At 37.5% G+C, this 20,780-nt stretch overlaps 1 protein-coding gene across 2 annotated transcripts in view; it reads right to left on the bottom strand.

Moving 5' to 3' along the window:
• Window positions 1-20,780, bottom strand: part of BCO2 (beta-carotene oxygenase 2) — a 46,962-nt gene that overhangs the window by 7,076 nt on the left and 19,106 nt on the right. The window contains exons 4-9 of one of the 2 annotated variants that reach the window (XM_042957884.1): window positions 20,600-20,715; window positions 19,581-19,683; window positions 19,300-19,317; window positions 14,166-14,294; window positions 13,027-13,187; window positions 11,704-11,871 (exon numbers count right to left, since the gene is read on the bottom strand). In XM_042957884.1, coding sequence (XP_042813818.1) covers window positions 11,704-11,871; window positions 13,027-13,187; window positions 14,166-14,294; window positions 19,300-19,317; window positions 19,581-19,683; window positions 20,600-20,715 — 695 coding nt within the window. The remainder of the gene's footprint in view (window positions 1-11,703; window positions 11,872-13,026; window positions 13,188-14,165; window positions 14,295-19,299; window positions 19,318-19,580; window positions 19,684-20,599; window positions 20,716-20,780) is intronic. The other variant, XM_007074844.3, reaches the window with a different exon arrangement.

Below are 20,780 nucleotides of genomic sequence, written 5' to 3'. Positions count from 1 at the left end.
TACAGAGAGATCATATGTATCCTTCATCCAGTTTCACCAATGACAGCGTCTTGCATAACTGCAGTACAATATCACAACTGGAAAATTTACAGTGATATAATCCACCAACTTTTTTCAGATTTCACCAGCTAACATGCACGTGTGTGTGTGTGTGTGTGTGTGTGTGTGTGTGTCTGTGTATTTAGTTCCATGCAGTTTTCTCATGTGTAAATTCCTGTGATCACCACCATACTCAAGATATAAAATCACCACAAGGATCCTTCATGCTACCTTTTTATAAATATATGGCTACACCAACTCCCCTAACACTTGACCCCAGTGAATAGACTTTGATATTTTCAAGGAATTAAAGGGATAAAAGCTGGAATTCAAGGACTGCCAAAAAGGAGAAGCCCTGATAGACCCCCAGCTCTTTGGATCAAAACCCCTTCGTTCAGCACCTAGGAGTAAGAATGAACAAGAAGTAGTCCAGCTCTTTCAGGAACTGTACCCTGCTTCAAAATATCCCAAGCCCTAGAACTAGATTAAGAATATCTGGAATTGGGGCGCCTGGGTGGCTCAGTGAGTTGAGCGTCCGACTTCAGCTCAGGTCATGATCTCACAGTTTGTGAGTTCGAGCCCCGCATCAGGCTCTGTGCTGACCGCTTGCTTGCTCAGAGCCTGGAGCCTGCTTCAGATTCTGTGTCTCCTTCTCTCTCTGCCCCTCCCCCGCTCACGCTTTGTCTCACTCTGTTTCTCAAAAATAAATCAATGTAAAAAAAAAAATTAAAAAAAAAAAAAAGAATATCTGGAATTGATCATGTACCCAAGCAATCAGCCAGAAGTAAATAAAATTTTCTCTGGAGGAACATAGTATCAGCCTGGGTCTCAAAATATCTCTACAATTTTTCAAACACAATATTCTGTATACAATAAAAATTAGCCAGTACATGAGAAGACAAGAGCATGTTTTAAAAAACAAAACAAAACAAGATAACAACAGAACCAGAGCCACAAGGGATCCAGATAATAGAAGCTACCAGACTCTAAGTTTCTGAATATGGTGGAGGAAATTCTTTTAAACTGAGAATTGTAGCAGGGAACTAGAAATTATAAAAGAGAACCAAATTAAAATTCAAGTACTGAAAAACGCAATGAGTTTAAGAACTTAGTGGCAAGGTTTAACAGCAGAATAGACACTGTTGAAGAAAAAATTAACTATAAGACAGGTAAGAAGAAAATATCCAAAACAAGATGCTTATTAGAGAGACACAAGAATGGTAAATACTAAATAGAACATAAGTAACAGATAAAGTGAAAAGGAGTAACACACATGTACTTCAATCCCAGAGAGAAGGGAGAGAAAGGATTTACCAGATGCAATATTTGAAGAAATAGGTGACATTTTTCAAAACTAATGAAAGACATCAAACCATAGATTCAGTTATCCCTAAAAAACACCAAAGTAAAATAAATAAAAAGAAAACCATACTGAGAGCTATCCTAGGACTAACTACAGAAAATCAAAGAGAAGATTTTAAAATCAGTCAGAGATGGGGTGCCTGGGTGGCTCAGTCAGTTAAGCATCCAACTTCAGCTCAGGTCATGATCTCACAGTTCATGAGTTTGAGCCCCACACTGGCTCTCTGCTGTCACGGCTTCCCTTCAGGTCCTCTGCCTCCCTCTCTCTCTGCCCCTTCCTTGCTCTCTCTCTCTCTCTCTCTCTCTCTCTCAATCTCTCTAAAATAAAAGCATTAAAAAAAGTTTTCTTTTAAATCAGAGGAGGAAAAAATAGCAACTTCAAAAGAGCAAGGCTTAGATTGACTACTGATTTCTCAACAGAAATCAGAATACAACCAAACATCTTTAAAGTATTAAAAAAAATAACAACCTAGAACTCATTATCTAATGAAAACATTCTTCAAGAAAGAAGGTAAAATAAAGACATTTTTCTGAGAAGCAAAAACAGATTTCATCACCAGCTTATCTGAACTAAAGGAAATACCAAAAGATACTCTTCTGTTAGAAAGAAAATGATTCCACAGGGAAGCCTCAGACTGGGAGGAATTAAAAGCAATTGAAAGGTACAGATGTGGGTACATGGGTGGTATGGAGAACTATGGTTACATAAAGCAATAATAATAATGTCTTATAGGGTTTAATATAGAAAGAAAATTAAAATATACAACAACAGTAGTGTATAAATCAGGAGAAGAGTAAAGAGAGTTAATGTGTTCCAGAGTTCTTGCACTGTCTGCAAGGAATTAAAGAACCAATTTATAATATATTGTGTTAAATCAAGGCTGCATATTATAATCTCTAAAATAACCACCAGGGACGCATGGGGGGCTCAGTTGGTTAAGCTTCTGACTTCAGCTAAGGTCATGACCTCACGGTTCGTGGGTTCGAGGCCTGTGTCAGGTTCTGTGCTGACAGCTCAGAGCCTGGAGCCTGCTTCAGATTCTGTGTCTCCCTCACTCTGCCCCTCCCCCACTCATGCTCTGTCTTTCCCTCTCCCTCTCCCTCTCTCTCTCTCTCAAAAATAAATAAACATTAAAAAATAAAAAATAGGGGCACCTGGGTGGCTCAGTTGGTTGAGCGTCCGACTTCGGCTCAGGTCATGATCTCACAGTCTGTGAGTTCAAGCCCCGCGTCAGGCTCTGTGCTGACAGCTCAGAGCCTGGAGCCTGCTTCAGATTCTGTGTCTCCCTCTCTCTGACCCTCCCCCGTTCGTGCTCGCTCTCTCTCTCTCTCTCTCTGTGAAAAATAAATAAACTTAAAAAAAAATAAGTTGGGGCGCCTGGATGGCTCAGTCAATTGAGCGTCCAGCTTCAGCTCAGGTCATGATCTCACGGTTTGTGAGTTCGAGCCCCGCGTCTGGCTCTGTGCTGACAGCTTAGAGCCTGGAGCCTGTTTCGGATTCTGTGTCTCCCTCTCTCTCTGCTCCTCCCCTGCTCATGCTCTGTCTCTCTCTCTCTTTCTCTCTCAAAAATAAATGAACATTAAAAAAATTTTTTTAAAAAGAAAAAAGAAGTAAAATAAATAACCCCTAAAAAAATATTTAATTACCAAGCTAATGGGCAGGAGGTGGAATGAGGTTTGGGGAGGGGAGATGGAAATCAAATAATAAAATACACTTAACCAATCCAGGGAAGGCAAGAAAGGAGAGAGAGAAAGAAACAATGACACAAATAGGAAGTGAACAGTAAGATGGGACTTTTTTTATTAAAAAAAATTTTTTTAACATTTATTCATTTTTGAGAGATAGAAACAGAGCATGAGTGGAGGAGAGTCAGAGAGAGGGAGACACAGAATCCCAAGCAGGCTCCAGGCTCCGTGCTGTCACCACAGAGCCTGATGAAGGGCTCGAACCCACATATCACGAGATCACAACCTGAGCCAAAGTCGGACACTCAACCAACTGAGCCACCCTGGCGCCCCAAGATGGGATTTTTAAACTTCAATATATTGGTGACTGTTCCAACTAAATGCTCAATTAAAAGTCAAGAATTAGCATAACGGATTTTTAAAATATATGCTGCTTACAAGATACACATTCATAAAGATTAAAAGTGTAAGAATGGAAAAATTACAGCATGCAAACATTAAACAAAAAAGTAGACTTTAAGGCAAAAAACATTACTCAGATGGCACAAAAACAGACACATAGACCAATGGAATAGAATAGAAACCCCAGAACTAGACCCACAAACGTATGGCCAACTCATCTTTGACAAAGCAGGAAAGAACATCCAGTGGAAAAAAGACAGTCTCTTTAACAAATGGTGCTGGGAGAACTGGACAGCAACATGCAGAAGGTTGAAACTAGACCACTTTCTCACACCATTCACAAAAATAAACTCAAAATGGATAAAGGACCTGAATGTGAGACAGGAAACCATCAAAACCTTAGAGGAGAAAGCAGGAAAAGACCTCTCTGACCTCAGCCATAGCAATCTCTTACTCGGCACATCCCCAAAGGCAAGGGAATTAAAAGCAAAAGTGAATTACTGGGACCTTATGAAGATAAAAAGCTTCTGCACAGCAAAGGAAACAACCAACAAAACTAAAAGGCAACCAACGGAATGGGAAAAGATATTTGCAAATGACATATCGGACAAAGGGCTAGTATCCAAAATCTATAAAGAGCTCACCAAACTCCACACCCGAAAAACAAATAACCCAGTGAAGAAATGGGCAGAAAACATGAATAGACACTTCTCTAAAGAAGACATCCGGATGGCCAACAGGCACATGAAAAGATGTTCAACGTCGCTCCTTATCAGGGAAATACAAATCAAAACCACACTCAGATATCACCTCATGCCAGTCAGAGTGGCCAAAATGAACAAATCAGGAGACTATAGATGCTGGAGAGGACGTGGAGAAACGGGAACCCTCTTGCACTGTTGGTGGGAATGCAAATTGGTGCAGCCGCTCTGGAAAGCAGTGTGGAGGTTCCTCAGAAAATTAAAAATAGACCTACCCTATGACCCAGCAATAGCACTGCTAGGAATTTATCCAAGGGATACAGGAGTACTGATGCAGAGGGGCACTTGTACCCCAATGTTTATAGCAGCACTCTCAACAATAGCCAAATTATGGAAAGAGCCTAAATGTCCATCAACTGATGAATGGATAAAGAAATTGTGGTTTATATACACAATGGAATACTACGTGGCAATGAGAAAAAATGAAATATGGCCCTTTGTAGCAACGTGCATGGAACTGGAGAGTGTGATGCTAAGTGAAATAAGCCATACAGAGAAAGACAGATACCATATGGTTTCACTCTTATGTGGATCCTGAGAAACGTAACAGAAGCCCATGGGGGAGGGGAAGGAAAAAAAAAAAAAAAAAGAGGTTAGAGTGGGAGAGAGCCAAAGCATAAGAGACTGTTAAAAACTGAGAACAAACTGAGGGTTGATGGGGGGTGGGAGGGAGGGGAGGGTGGGTGATGGGTATTGAGGAGGGCACCTTTTGGGATGAGCACTGGGTGTTGTATGGAAACCAATTTGACAATAAATTTCATATATTAAAAAAAACAAAACAAAACAAAACAAAACATTACTCAGAAATAAATGTTCAATAAAATCATCAAGGTAAAACAATTCTAAATTTGTATGTACATAATAACAGAGCACCAAAATATATAAACTAAAAATTAACATAACTATAGGAGCACCAGTCTGGCTTAGTTGATAAGAGCATGTGACTCTTGATCTTGCGGTCATGAGTTTGAGCCCCACATTGAGGGCAGAGTTTTCTTTAAAAAAATAAAAAATAAAATAAAATTAACATAACTATAAAAAGAAACAGAAAAATCTGTATTCCAAGTAAGAGACTTTAATATGCCTCTCATGCAATATCATAATGTCATGTAATAGAGATCAATAAAAACAGATACGATTTGGATAGTATAAACAAATATGACCTAATTGACATATGTAAAACACTACATTCAAAATTCAGAATATACATTATTTTAAATACATATGAAGCACTTAAAAAATGATCTAACACTGGACCATAAAGCAAATCTCAATATCATACAGTAAAATTAAGCTGGAAATCAATGGTAGAAAAATCTCTATATATTTGAAATTTTAAAAACACATTTCAAAAACAAATCTCAATGAGAGAAAATTCGTTAACTGAGAAGTAATAATAAAACATATAAAAATTTGTGGGATGCAGCTAAAACTCTGCTAGAGTGACATTTATCATCACAAAGATATATGTTGTGGGCAAAAGGATGAAAAATAACAAACTAACCACATCCTTAGTTACAAAGAGGTCATATTAGGCACAAAGGAAAAAGAAAGGGCCAGAGAAAGACTGTATGATTTCACTCACATGTGGAATTTAAGAAACAAAACAAATGAACATGGGGGGAAAGAAACAAAGAGAGAGGCAAGCCATAAAACAGACTCTTAACTATAGAGAACAAAGTGAGATGTTGCCGGAGGGGAAGTGGGCAGGGGATGGGCTAAATGGGTGGTGGAGATTAAGTAGGGCACTTGTGACGAGCCCTGGGTGTTGTATGAAGAAAGAAGGAAAGGAAATAATAAAAATAAGAACAGAAACTGATGAAATGGAAAATACACACACATTAAAGAGGATCAACCAAGCCAGAAAGATAGTTGTTTTTGAAAAGCTTCATTAAATCGATAAGACCCTGGCAAGCCTAAGCAAATGCACAAAAAGAAAGGAAAAATTACCATATAGGGATAAAAACAGGTGGCATCAATTAACCATAGGTACATTTTTTTAAATCATAGAATGATATCACAAATGACATCAGATAAATAAATTTGAAATTTTAGATGACATAAATTTCTAAAAAAAATCAATTTACCAAATCTGACACAATAAAAAATAGAAAATCAGAATAATATTGTATTATTAAAATACAATTCATAATTTAAGATCTAACTATAAGGAAATATACAGGCCCAGATGGCTTACTTCTTGAATTATTCCAAACGTTTAAGAAATAATGCCAATCTTCTACATTCTCATGTAGAGAAAAGAGAACAATTTCCAACTCACTGTATGAGATCAGCAAAACCTTAATACCAAAACTTAACAAGGATATTATAAGAAAGAAAAATTATAGGCCAATTTTATTCATAAAATACATGCAACAAAATCCTAAACAATGTATTAGCAAAGTAAGTCCAACAATATTTAAAGAAAAATACACAGCAACCAATTGGGATTTGATTCAGGAATAGAAGGGAAAGCTTCACATTCAAAAATCAATAAATAGCTGTTATTACAAAGATTTCTTCAATCAATCAATGTACTTTACCACACTGATGACATAAAGGATAATAAGTCAGATGATTATCTCAAAACTATTGAAAAAACACTTGATAAAATCCAACATCCATCCATAATAAAAGTTCTTAGTAAACTAGAAGTAAAAGGGAACTTTCCTAAGTGAGAAAAATTATCTTTAAAAAAGAATCTATTGGGGCACCTGGGTGGCTCAGTCAGTTAAGCATCCAACTTCAGCTCCAGTCATGATTTTTGAGTTCGAGCCCAGCGTCGGGCTATGTATTGACAGCTCAGAACCTGGAGCCTGCTTCAGATTCTGTTTCTCCCTCTCTGTCTGCTCCTCCCCTGTTCGTGCTCTGTCTCTCTGTCTCTCAAAAAATAAACATTTTTTTAAAAATCTATCAATAACTTATGTCCACAGGAAATCTGCCCACAAATGTTAACAGCAGTTTTATTTATATTTGCCAAAAACTGAAAGTAACCAAGGTATCCTCCAATAAATGAATGGATAAACAAACCGTAGTACATACATACAACAGCATATTATTCAGTGATGAAAAAAATGAGCTATCAAGCCACCAAAAGACCTGAAGAAACTTTAAATATACATTACTATGAGGAAAAAGCAAGTCTGAAAAGGCTACATACTCTAGGATTCCAATTACATGACATCTTGAAAAAGGAGAAAGTATAGGGACAGTAAAAAGATTACTAGTTGCTAGGTGTTGAGAGAAGTGGGGCGGGAAGAAGATGGAATGTGGTATTTTAAGGGTAGGGAAACTAGTCTGTATGGTACTATAATGGTAGATACACGACTTTATGCATTTGTCAAAACCCATAGAATTGTATAACACAGAGTGAATCCTAGTGTAAATTATGGACTTTAGGTAGTAATAATAAATAAATATTGGTTCATCAATGGTAACAAATATACCACACCAAGGCAAGATGTCAACAATAGGGGAATCTGGGGATATTAGGGGAAGGGAATATACATGGGAGTGCTTTCCAGGTTCTGCTTGATTTTTCTTTAAACCTAAAACTTCTCTAAAAAACAAAGTCTATTAGTTTGTTTGCTTGTTTAAATCTATAGCAAACAGCATACCTAACAGTAAAATGTTGAAGACTTTTCCTCTCATATTGGGCACCAGATAAGGATGCCAACCATCTCCACTTGTATTCAACACTGTACTGGAGGTCCAATGAAGAAAGGCAAGAAAATGAAAATCAATAACTAGTTTGGAAAGGAAACTGTCATTACTTGTATAAGATATGATTGTAGATGTAGAAAATCTAAAAGAATCTATAAATTATTAGAATTACTGAATTACTGTATTCATTAACTGAGCACAAGATCAAGAAACTAAAATCAAACATATTGCTATACAGCAGTATTAACATAAATGAAAGCAAAAGTAAATACCTAGGAGTAAATCTAATAATTTAATAATGTTCTTTATAATAAAAAAGACATATAAAATGTGTACCCAGATAGCTATAAAACACTTTAAAGAAGTGATAAAATGGAAAGATAAATTGTGTTCATGTACTAGAAGAATCAACATTGTGTAAACATATTAACCTTCTCTCAAATTAATATGCAGATTCAGTGCAAATGCAATTAAAATCTGACAGGTTTTTTTGTTGTTCTGTGTGTGTGTGTGTGTGTGTGTGTGTGTGTGTGTGTGTGTAGAAACTGACAAGCTGATTCTAAAATGTATATAAAAATGTAGGGGGGGTGCCTACATGGTTCAGTCAGTTCAGTTCTGACTTCGGCTCAGGTCATGGTTTCAGAGTTCATGGGTTTGAGACCCACATCAGGCTCTGTGCTGACAGCTCAGAGCCTGGAGCCTATTTCAGATTGTGTGCCTCCCTCTCTCTCTGCTCCTCCCCCACTCATGCTCTGTCTGTCTGTCTCTCTCTCTCAAAAATAAATAAACATTAAAAATTTTTTTTTTTTACTGTAGGGACACCTGGGTTGCTCACTTGGTTGAGCACCCAACTCTTGATTTCGGGGCAGGTCATGATCCCAGGATCATGGGATCAAGCCCTGCGTTGGGCTCCTTATTGAGCATGGGGCCTGCTTGGGATATTCTCTCTCTCTCTCTCCCTCTACCCCTCTCCCCTGCTTGCTCTCTCTCTCTAAAATAAAAAAAAAATTTTTTTTTAATTTAAAAAGTTATAGAGGGCCAGGAATGGCCATGACACTCATTATAGAAGGAAATATTAGGAGGACCTTATCTACTAAACATCAAGATTTTTCATACAGTGATATTAATCAGCACAGTGAGATATTGGCACAGGAATACCTAAGTAGATCAATGGAACAGAATATAAATCTAAAACAGAGTAACGCATATATGAGTACTTAATTTTTAGAATTAAAAACTCTTGTAGAGGTAATATGGGAAAATATTGTTATGACCTTATCATGGGAAGATGTCTGAAATAGGATGTACAATGTATTACTCATAAAGAAAAAAATTGATAGATTGGAACATGCTTATTCATCAAAAGCACCATTAAGATAACCTGATAGAGGTATCTGCAAAAATACCTGTAGGAATTCATACTTAATGGTGAATTACTAAACATTTTCCAGATGAGAAGGGGAAAATGATTACTGCTATAACTACTTCTTTTCAATTTGAGGTCCTAGCCAATATAATAAGGCATGAAAAAGAAATAAAAGGCATATAAGGACTGGAAAGAAAGAAATGAAACTGTCATTATTTTCAGATAACATGATTATATACATAGAAAATCAAAAATAATCGAGAGTCAACTATTCAAACCCTAATAAGTGAATTTAGCAAGATATTTAAATAAGAAATCAATATACAAAATCAACTGCATTTCTATATACCAGCAAAAACAGAAAATGAAAGCTTAAAAACTAAGCAAAATAAGTCAGAGAAAAAACAGACATCATATGATTTCACTCATATACTTGTATGTGTGATTTGAGAAACACAACAGATGAACATAGGGGAAGGGAAGTAAAAATAAGATAAAAACAGAGAGGGAGGCAAACCATAAGAGATTCTTAAATACAGAGAACAAGCTGAGCGTTGCTGGAGGGGCGGTGGGTGGGAGGATGGGTTAAATGGGTGATGGGCATTAAGTAGGGTACCTGTTGGGATGACCACTGGGTGTCACAGGTAAGAGATGAATCCCTGGGTTCTAATCTGGAAACCAAGACTATACTGTATGTTAACTAACTTGAATTTAAATTAAAGAAAAAGAAGAAGGAGGAGGAGGAGAAGAACCAGGACGAGGACGAGGATGAGGAGGGAGAGGAGGAGAGGAGGAGGAGGAGGAGGAGGAGGAGGAGGAAGAGGGGGAGGAGGAGGAGGAGAAATCTAAAGCAAACATGATGCTAAAAATGGTAACAGAGAACAATCTGGTGTCTGCCAGAGGGGAGAGTATAGGGATGGGCAAAACAGGGGAAGGGATTAAAAAGTATAAAAGCCCAGTTATAAAATAAATAGGACGTGAGGATACAATGTACAGCATAGAGAGTATAGTTAATAATATGTAACAACTTTCTATGGTGACAGAAGATACTAGATTTATTGTGACGATCAACTCATAATGTATATAAATGTTAAATCACTATGTTGTGTGCCTAATATAATATTGTATGTCAACTACACTTGAATAAAAACACTTACAATTAAAAGAAAAGACTGGGACGCCTTGCTGGCTCAGTCACTGGAGTGTGCAACACTTGATATTGGAATTGTAGGTTCACACCCCATATTGAGTGTAGAGATTACTTAAAAATAAAATATTTTAAAAATAATAATAATAATTAATCAAATATACCATTTATAATAGTTTCAAAACTAAACCTGAATACTTACAGATAAATTTAACAAAAGATATGCAATATCCTGACCAAAAACTTTATAAACATTACTGAGAGAAATTTTTAAAAGACTCAAATAAATGGAAAGATATTCCATGTTCATGGATTGGAAGACTCAACATTTGTTACTGTTGTAAAGACATCAATTATCCTCAAATTGATCTGTAGTTGCAACATGATTCCAATCAGATTTTGTTTTTTTCTTAATTTGCAAAAACTGACATGTTGACTCTAAACTTATGGAAATGCAAAAAGGCCAAGAAAAACCCAGGCAATCTTTAAAAAGAAAAGAGCTAGGACTTATACTGCAGATATCAAGACCTATCAGACAGCTATAATAACTAGTAAGTAAGCTTTGTAAGAAAAGTTAACTTTAGGGGTGCCTGGGTGGCTCAGTCTAGTTAAGTATCTGACTCTTGATCTCAGCTCAAGACATGATCTCACATTTTATGAGTTCGAGCCCTGCATCAGGCTCCAAGCTGACAGCACAGAGCCTGCTCAGTATTCTCTCTGCTCCACCCCAACTCATGACTGAATGTATTCTCTCTCTCTCTCTTACTCTCTCTCAAAATAAATAAGTAAACTTAAAAGATAAAATACAATTAAATCAATGTTTTAAAAAAATTTTTAAGTAAAGTTACAGCCTGAAACAATTTGCATTACATAATCCAGGAAATTTTTACCTTGGATTCAGTATCGGGAAAAAGTGAATGCCCTCAGCTGGAAGAACCAAAACAGCTTCTTTTATCAGAGAATTAAGATATTATAGTCCATTTTGCCATCCCTTCCAGGAAACTGAAGTATGTTTAGTTCTCAAGTGTAATAAGGAACTAATCACACAGTGCTCCAAAACACATCTCTTTGTTTTCTTTAATATGCTTTTAATTTATCAGGTATTAAGTAAGTAACTCAAATTGTTTTTAAGTATTAAATAAGTAAATGACAAAGCTGTGCCTTCAATGCTTTAAAATCATTCTACTTCCTTATCTGCCAAAGAAGCAAGAGAAACAGCCAGAACCTGGCTAGTTCAAAATTATGTTGACAACTTCTGACAAATCAGAGATGTTTACCTGATCAAGCCCTTCCCCAACTTTCCTGAGATTCTGTAGTTGGTAAACTTCTAGGCTTCTTCCATCATCTTGACAGCACAAATCAATTACAACACAGCCCTGGTCCTCAAAGGCATTGATTTGATGGAAAGTAACAAAAGGTTTACTGTAGTACATCCCTGGAAGAAGCTGCAGGGAAAATACAAAGAAAAAGAGATATTTTCTTTTTTTCTTCAAGGAACAGATCCACAAAGTTGAAATTAAAAAGATTCCCTCCTCCCCTTTAAGTGACAGGCCTAGTAAGTATAAAAGGTAGAATGTGGAACACAGAAGCAAACACTTTGATTTAAGCATTGCTTGCTTAGGTCATCACATTTCATATTAATCAATGAACTGGGGCTATTTGATATAAACCAATCAACTGTCACAACTAACTTAAAAGTCCTTACGAAACAGGGCCCAATGTTTTGAGGTATAAATAAATCCTAGACTTTATCTTACATGATTGAATAGAAAATACTGCTTTTGAGGCACCTGGGTGGCCCAGTAAGTTAAGCGTCCAATTCTTGGTTTTGGCTCATGTCAGATCTCGTGGTTTGGGAGATGGAGCCCCTTGGGCTCTGCACTGACAGTGCAGAGACTGCTTTGGATTCTCTAGCTCCCTCTCTCTCTGCTCCTCCCTTGCTGGTGTGCTCTCTCTCTCTCTCTCTCTCTCTCAAAGTAAATAAATAAACTTTAAAAAAACTATTAAAAAAAAGAGAAAATACTGCCATTAAGTAGCTTATGATGAGTTAAGTGATTATTTGAAAAATGTACTTATTATCAAAATAGGATTTTTTGTAATGAAATTACGGTACAGTAAATTTAGGATGTCATCTCTTTAGAAAGGCAAAAAGAAGACAAAATACCATAGTGTTACTAAACAGGAGTATAGAAAGATATTTAACAAACGCACTTTGGACTTTGGTAGGATTATCATATTTACATATCAAGAAGTCATAGAACCAAGCAAATAAATTATCATTGCAAAAGTTACAGAAGACTTCTATGTGAACAACATTCTCTTTAGCAAATACTATGACATGGAAAAATTCATGCTAATATGCTAAGGTTTCTTAGATGCCATTTTAGTTGAATCAGACAATTAAAAGTAAAACCATTCCTTACAATTTTCTAATATGCAAAACCCACTGTACTCATTAATAAGTAGCTAGCCCCACCTACGGAAGAAGGTAATATCCTTGATTACGAATGTCTTATACCAGCAATACCCAGTGACAGAAAAAAAATCAACCATATACAGATTTGTCCATTTTCAAAACAAACATAGTCAAGATACTCCACCTGTCCAGTGTGCTTATCCACCACATGAAACCGTGTATTATACTGGGGTTCCCAACTTATTCCATCTGCAAAGGACTTTCCCCGGATTTTAGAAGTGACAACTTTCCACAAATTCATCTTTAGAGGCTGTTCAATGAAGATTATGTAGTTCCTTGTCATTCCTGAAAGGTTCCAGCAAATAATAAAATGGGATTTAGTAAATTAGAATTGTCTGAAATGTGACGGTTATGGGGATTTATCTGAATGCCAGGACATAATACTTCTAACCTAAACAAAAGCCAGGCAGAAATAATTCTCCACTGCTTCCCACCTTTGCCTTACATATTTCTTGTTCCTACGTAAAAAAGGGAACTGCTCAGAACAGCTTGGGTTGAATGCTCACAGCTTGCTTTTTATCTTCCTTATTTTTCTTTTTAAATTGGTCAGTTTACGAACCAAGTGAAGAAGCATAATATTAAAGTGTCATTTGTGATCAAGATGTTTCTTCTGTAATCCTTTTGCTATTTATCCTGAAGGTTAAGATTCAGCAACAGATTGGCTATAAAGGTTTAGAATACAGAAAATAAATATTCTGAGAAAAAGCCGAAGCTATCAAACAGAATATGAATTTTCCCCCCAAAAAACATAGTCAAGACCTTTTCATGAAAATAATTACCTATGGCTTTAAAGTTACCTAAAATTTTGAATTCTGTCCATTTTTTTTATGGTCAAATAATTTTTTTCTATTAAGACTTTACTTTTGTAGAGCAGTTTCAGGTTTGTAACACAATTAAAGGGAAGGCACAGAGACTTACCATATACCCTGTCCCCCCACGCACACAGCCTCCCTATCATCAACATCCCCCACTAGAGTGGTTGGTACATTTGCAACAGCTGACAAACTGACAACCCATCAAATGCACCCAAAGTCCATAATTTACATTCTGGTTCACTTTTGATGTTGTCAATTTTTTAGTAATTGCCAGGATAAAAAGTATGTCACTAAACAAAATAAACTGAAGTGGCATTAAAATGCAACCTTGGTCTCATCAGCATATTTTGATAAGCGGTATCAACACAGTATATGCGAACACTAGCTTGTCTGCTACGGCGACGTTTAAGGCACATCCCAAAGTAATGTGTGTTATCTTTGGGCTTACCAAAGCTATGATAGTAAGAAGGTCTCATCCCCTCTGCAGAGGCAATAGAACATATCACCTGGGCTCCATGGATTGTCTCCCCAAGATCCACCTTCTCTGGAGGAACTCGAATAACATTATAGCAAGAACCTGGAAAACAAAGTCCTGTCTTATTTATACACATTCTAAAATAAAATACAACCCTTGCACTCATGGATTAGAGATTTATGCAATATATGCATGACATCCATATTTCATAAAGGGTTATTTCTTTTTTTAATGTTTATTTATTTTTGAGAGAGAGCGTGAGGCACAACTGGGGGAGGGGCAGAGAGAGGGAGACAGGATCTGAAGCAGGCTCTGCACCACCAGCAGAGATCCCAATGTGGGGCTCAAACTCACTCAGGAACCATGAGATCATGACCTGAGCCGAAGTCAGATGCTTAACCAACTGAGCCACCCAGGTGTGCCCATAAAGGGTTATTTCAAACAAAGACTTGGATAAAAAAAAATATATTAACTTTATGAAAGTCATTAGCTAAGGTTTTAAAATGATACATACAAAGTAATCAACCAACGGTTTATTGCATTTTTTTTTCATGATTAGTAGCTAAGTTTATTGCATTTTAATGCTCTCAAAAGACTACCCTCTCACTCCCTAAAAATGAACTCATTCTCTATAGGAAAAGATCAGGTAGCAGGCAAGAATATCCTCTAACTCTACTTGTCCCTCTCGCCATTCCCCAATCCCTACAATTACAATCTCCATTTGCCCCCACACGCAACTCCTCTCCAGTCCTCTGGATCCCTGGGGTCACTCCAAGTCCCATCTTATCCTTTCTTAATGCATTCATGCAATTGCCTTCATTCATGTAATTATTCATCTTACTACTTCTGCAAGAACCAGCTCAGGTAACCACTCCTCAAGTAACCCTCCCTGATTCTTCCCCACCCCAAAGGTATTTGGTGCCTCTCCTCAATGCCCTAATTATATCCTGTATAGTCATACACTTATCTCATTGCACTATAATTTCGTGCTTGTTTATCTGCTTCCCAATAGACTGGTGAGCTCTTCAAGGGCAGGAATTGTGTCTGATTCATCTTTGTATCCTCAGTACCAAGCAAGAACTTAGCATTCAGTAGGCACAGTAAAAATAGCTATTGATGGATTACTTAACAACTTATGTTTGTTAAATTATTCAGGGAATAGGGGCACCAGGGTGGCTCATCGGTTAAGCATCCAACTCTGGCTCAGGTAATGAGCTCGCAGTTCATGAGTGTGAGCACTGCATTGGGCTCTGTGCTGACAGCTCGGAGCTTGGAGCCTGGAGCCTCCTTCAGATTCTGTGTCTCCCTCTCTCTCTGCCCCTCCTCCACCTCTCAAAAATAGATAAACATTAAAAAATTGTTTTAAATCATTCAGTGAATAAACAAATACTGAGGTCATATTGAATTATATTTCTGGTATTAGAATTGCCAATGCTGGTCCTGAAAAACTGGGGTAACACATAACTTTGCAAGCACTCAGCTTCTTTTGGAACAAGATAACCCTTCCGTTCTCTATTCATTTATTCAGCCATTGCTTCTTGAGTGTCAACTATATTCCAAACACTCTTCTAAGTGTCCTAAGTTTATCTTCCAGACACTTATACACAGCAGGGTCCAAATGTACACAAGCCTTTTCTTTTACAATGCTCAGATTCTAATAAAGCATCCAATAAGTAAAAGTATAAAGCATCGGATGATGATAAGACCTATAGGGACTGAGAATAAGTGTATATGGATGGGGGCCACTGTTTGCAATTGTTGATAGGGTGATCTGAGAAGGCTTCACTAAGACAGTGACATTTGAGAAAAGACCAAGAGGAGGTGAGGAAGAGAGGCTTGAGGATATCTGGGAGAAACACATTCCAGGCAGAGACAAGAATAAATGCAAAGATTCTCAGGCAAAAGTAAGCCTGGAGTGTCCAAATAATAGCATGAAGGCCAGTGAGGCCCTATCAGAGTAAGCAAGAAAAGTCTGAGATGAGGTGGGTGGGCTAAAAAGATAATTGGCTGATATGCTGACAATAAACTGAAATGGGGCAAGGGTAGATGCCCAGAGACCAGTTAAGAAGCTATTACACCAATTCACATGCGAGAGGATGGTGGGCTCAAACCAGAATGCCAGCAGTGGAGGTCATATGAGGTGGCTGGATTTTTAAATTTATTTTGAAGGCACTGCTGCAATTGCTTTTTGACCAACTGGATATGGATGTGAGAGACAGATGTGAAGGATGATTCCAAAATTATCATCCTGAGCAACTGGAAGGATGAAGTTACCATCAGCTTAAATGGGGACTCTTTTAGGCAGAGAAAATTTAGGGGAAAAGTTCAGGAGTCTGGTTTTAAATAAGTTAATTTTGTAACACCTATTAGACATCCTAGTAAAAACACTGAGTATTTTATATCAATTTTATATCCAATTGATATAAAATACTGAAGGGGTCTGAGTTAGGATATAGATGTGTTCTGCGCACCCATCGTATATAAAACATCATGCTTTAGACAGTGATGAGTTATAAAAGCGATAAAAGACCAGTTCTACAGTTCCAAAAGTACCATATTACTATCTAACAGATTACATACATTTCATTAGTACTAAAAACTACTTGGATTGATTATTTAGAGGATTTTTGTTCATTTTTTAAAGACTTTAAAAATGCAGGGAAATGCTTAAACAGTTAAAAGCTTTTTATTTCTTAAAGACAGAAATTACCAGCAAGCACTTTATTATGAGAATCACTAAATTTCTCCCAAACACAACCTCTCTACAGCTACATGTACATTTGAGCTCCAGTTCAAAAACTCCGGTTGAACTGAACAATCGAGGAAGGAGGAAGACGAAGAGGAGGAGGAGAAGGAAGGGGAGGAGGAGGAGGAGAAGGAGGAGGAGGAGGAGGAGGAGGAGGAGGAGAGCGGGCGGGGGAGGAGGAAGAGAGGGAGGAGGAGGGGGAGAGGGGGAGGAAGACAGGGAGGAGGAAGGGGAGGAGGGGAGGAGGAGGAGGAGGGGAGGGGAAAGAGGGGGGAGGGGGAGGGGGAGGAAATTCAGTTTCAGTTGAGATTAGAAGATAAAGAATTGCTCATCTCAGTGGTTAGATTAAGTGACAAAACTCACTAAATTTAACCAGTATTAATTAATGAACTGTTCTAACTGCAAGTTGTGAAGCCATGAGCAAGACAGACACATACCCAGGAAACACCCAACAAAGGAATGCCCAGAGGAATGACCTGCCCAACACTGCATCTAACTCTGGGAGACTCTTCAGGACTTTGTATAATAGACTGAGGCAAAGTACCAAGAACAGCCACAGCCCCTGATGACTGGTGGCAGGGTTTCTCAAAGATCCAGGAGTCACTTGCACCAAAATCACGTGGGGACCTTGTTAAAATGTGCCAAGATAAGGGGTAATGGGGTGATTGAAATGCAGATTCTTGGTCCTTTTTCAGGTCTACTGAACCAAACTCTCTGAAGATAAAGCCCAGTAATCTACATTGCTAGGAAGCATTCCAGAACATTCTGAGGCACACTAAAGGCTAAGAACCACTGATCTAATGACTACTTATTTTAGAATATATAATTCAGAAAAGCTAAACAGTATCTATCATATTATGAACTAGTTACCCAGTTATCTACTTGATTAATAGACTTAATTTATTAGGAAATGTACTTTTTGTCAACCATATTTTAATTAACAAGAAAATAGTTTTTAAAATAGGTCATCTACTTAGGAGAATTCTATGCAGCCTGATTCTGGGAAATGTTTCTTGACATAAGAAATAATTATTATAATATTTTAATACATTGTTAAGGGAATAAAAAACAGACCAGAGAAGTATATAGAATAGATATCATTTTTAATGAAATTTTTTTAATGATCAAAAAAGGTGGATGGACAAAAAACTGCGGAGTTAGTTTACCCATTTCCTGAAACATTTTACCTAAAAGGATGTTTGCTGTTTCCTATAACAGCCTTGAAGAACACATTTCCTACTCAAGATCAGGTAATAAAGAAGAGGATAGAGGAGCGCCTGGGTGGCTCAATCAGTTAAGCATCTTGACTTCAGCTCAGGTCATGATCTTGTGGTTCATGAGTTCAAGCCCCACGTCGGGCTCTGTGCTGACAGCTAAGAGCCTGGAGCCTTCAGATTCTGTGTCTCCTTCTCTCTCTGCCCCTCTCCTGCTCACACTCTGTCTCTCACTCTCTCTCTCCCAAAGAAATAAACATTAAAAAATACATATATATATGGAGAGAGAGCTGGGTGATGAGGTTTTAGGATACCTAGCTCTACTTGAGCCAGTAAAAAACAAACCAGCACTATGCATTTTAATACACAGTCACCTATGTCAATATGTGGAAGTAGACACAAACACCCTGCAAAGCCAATTACTCACCAGAGGCACACATTAACCTACACAAAAGCTAAACCATACAAAGGTTTCACAGGTTATACATGATAGACTGATGGACAGGTTAAGACAGATAGTCAGAAATATCGAACACCTACCCATTTCTCTTCAGAGAGACATGCACTCAGGTTACAGGAACATGAATTTGCATGCTCTGAGAGTCTTCTGTACTCAGTAATAAATAATTACGAAGATAGTCTAACAGAGTGACTTTGGGTGTGATTCAGACTTGCTGGCAAGACTGGCCTTACACACTAGAAACTTGCCTAACCAAGTATCTTACACAGCCTCCAGATTCACTGCCCTTGTCTGTAAAAGGGGGGCAGTAATAGTACCTCTCTCAGAGAGTCGTTATAAGGACTAAATTAAAAAAATACATTGAAAAATGCTTAACACCAGGATATACTAGGCACTCAATAAATGTTAGCTATCATTATTAGCTATTAGAAGTTTCTGGAGCAGATTGTTAGGCAGTTGGAAAAGGAGTTGTGGATGACCAGGAAACAGATGTGATGTAAATGGCTGGAAATACAAACACACAATAACCTTAACTCACCTTGTAGTGTATTTTTCCCATAATAAAAATAAATCCTTTCCCATGTAATGAACAACGTACTTTCCCCACATCTGTTTGCTGTACCATTCTAAATTTCTTGTACTTATAGTGTGATTTTTTTTTTTAATTCAAGTTTGAGAAATACATACTGAAAATCCCTGTAATGCCTGTAAGCCAAAAAGCATAACAGAACATAAAAAATGTAAGTCATGCTGAAAAGGTCAAATAGCAAATCAGTTGCTAAGCATATGTGCAAAAGGACCATAGAACACAGTAAATTAGGTACCTTCAGCTCAGTTATGCAACTTTGGAGATTTCCTTCTGACCCTTTTAAACAAAGTTCCCTATGTCTACACCTTAACTATAATGGAACACTGGGGAGATAGTTAACTCCTAATTATTTTTAAAAAGACCTCCTTCCCAACTTTACCATGTGACCCATAGGAGTTCCCCATGTTGTAAGCTGTTCCATCAGCATCATAGTGAGGATGGGCAGTTGCTCCATTCACAGCAATGAATTTCCTCCAGTCTACCTGCAAATTTAAGACCATCAGAGACTTTTAAATGTTAAAATGGGAAGATCTCTACTTACATTTATCAACAGTAGGAATGTGTCAGATATCTTAAAAATAAGATATGACAACTATAGTCTAAGCCCTAATGTCTCACCTCTAAGAAATCAAAATTATTTTTCCTTCTAAAGAAATTGAGACTAAATAATAAATAAAAACTCCACCACCACCACCACCACCACCACCACCACCACCACCATCAAATGGACAAAAATGATTATCCAGTAAGGATTCCCCATCCCCCACCAAGATTGCAGGAAAGTTCAAAAAATAAGAATTAAAGTTCTGGTCCAAATTTAATTTAATTTTTGTTAATGTGTTAGGTGAATGCAGGAGGGGCCTAGACAGTCTCTAATCCAATTCTATCTGTAGCTAGGAAGAACATGAAATGGCCAACTTAAATCTGTACTATTGTATTTTTCCTTTACTACAGCCTTCAGATATTAGGACTAAGGAAGACATCTAGAATTATCTTTAAGGAAAACCAACCTCACAGGCCTAGATCTACTGAGGACAGAAGGTGCAGAGTAATACCCTGAATCAGTGGGTAACTTTTTTTTCTTTGTTTCATAAAGGCTCCAATTTCTTCTTCAGATAACGACCACTCTAAAAAGTATTTGGAAAGGAATGAAATTTTAGGGTCTATTTTATTCATTTTTGTAAATGTTCATTATTTTTTATTTTTGAGAGAGAGAGCGCAGAGGAGGGGCAGAGAGAGAGGGAGACAAAGGATCTGAAGTAGGCTCCGTGCTGACAGCAGGGAGCCTGAGGCAGGGCTCGAACCCACAAACCATGAGATCATGACCTGACCCAATCAAACACTTAAACAACTGAGCCACCCAGGCGTCCTTATTCATTTTCTTAAACTATATTTTACCTTTTCGATTTTTTCCAGAGTTTTGATGTCCACTTTGTTCATAAAGTTGGTCTCAGTACTAAGGTAGTAGTCACCCTTGTACTGCACGTAGTTGACATTGGTGTTGTCAGTTATTGCTGAAACCAAATCCCAGAGTTACTTAAACACCACAACTTACTGTAGCACAGTCAGAGCAAGAACA

The sequence above is a fragment of the Panthera tigris genome, chromosome D1 (genome assembly GCF_018350195.1).
Source record: "Panthera tigris isolate Pti1 chromosome D1, P.tigris_Pti1_mat1.1, whole genome shotgun sequence".
NCBI classification, from domain to species: domain Eukaryota; kingdom Metazoa; phylum Chordata; class Mammalia; order Carnivora; family Felidae; genus Panthera; species Panthera tigris.
The sequence above is the reverse complement of the archived record's forward strand: the minus strand, read 5'-3'. Positions and strand labels throughout refer to the sequence as shown.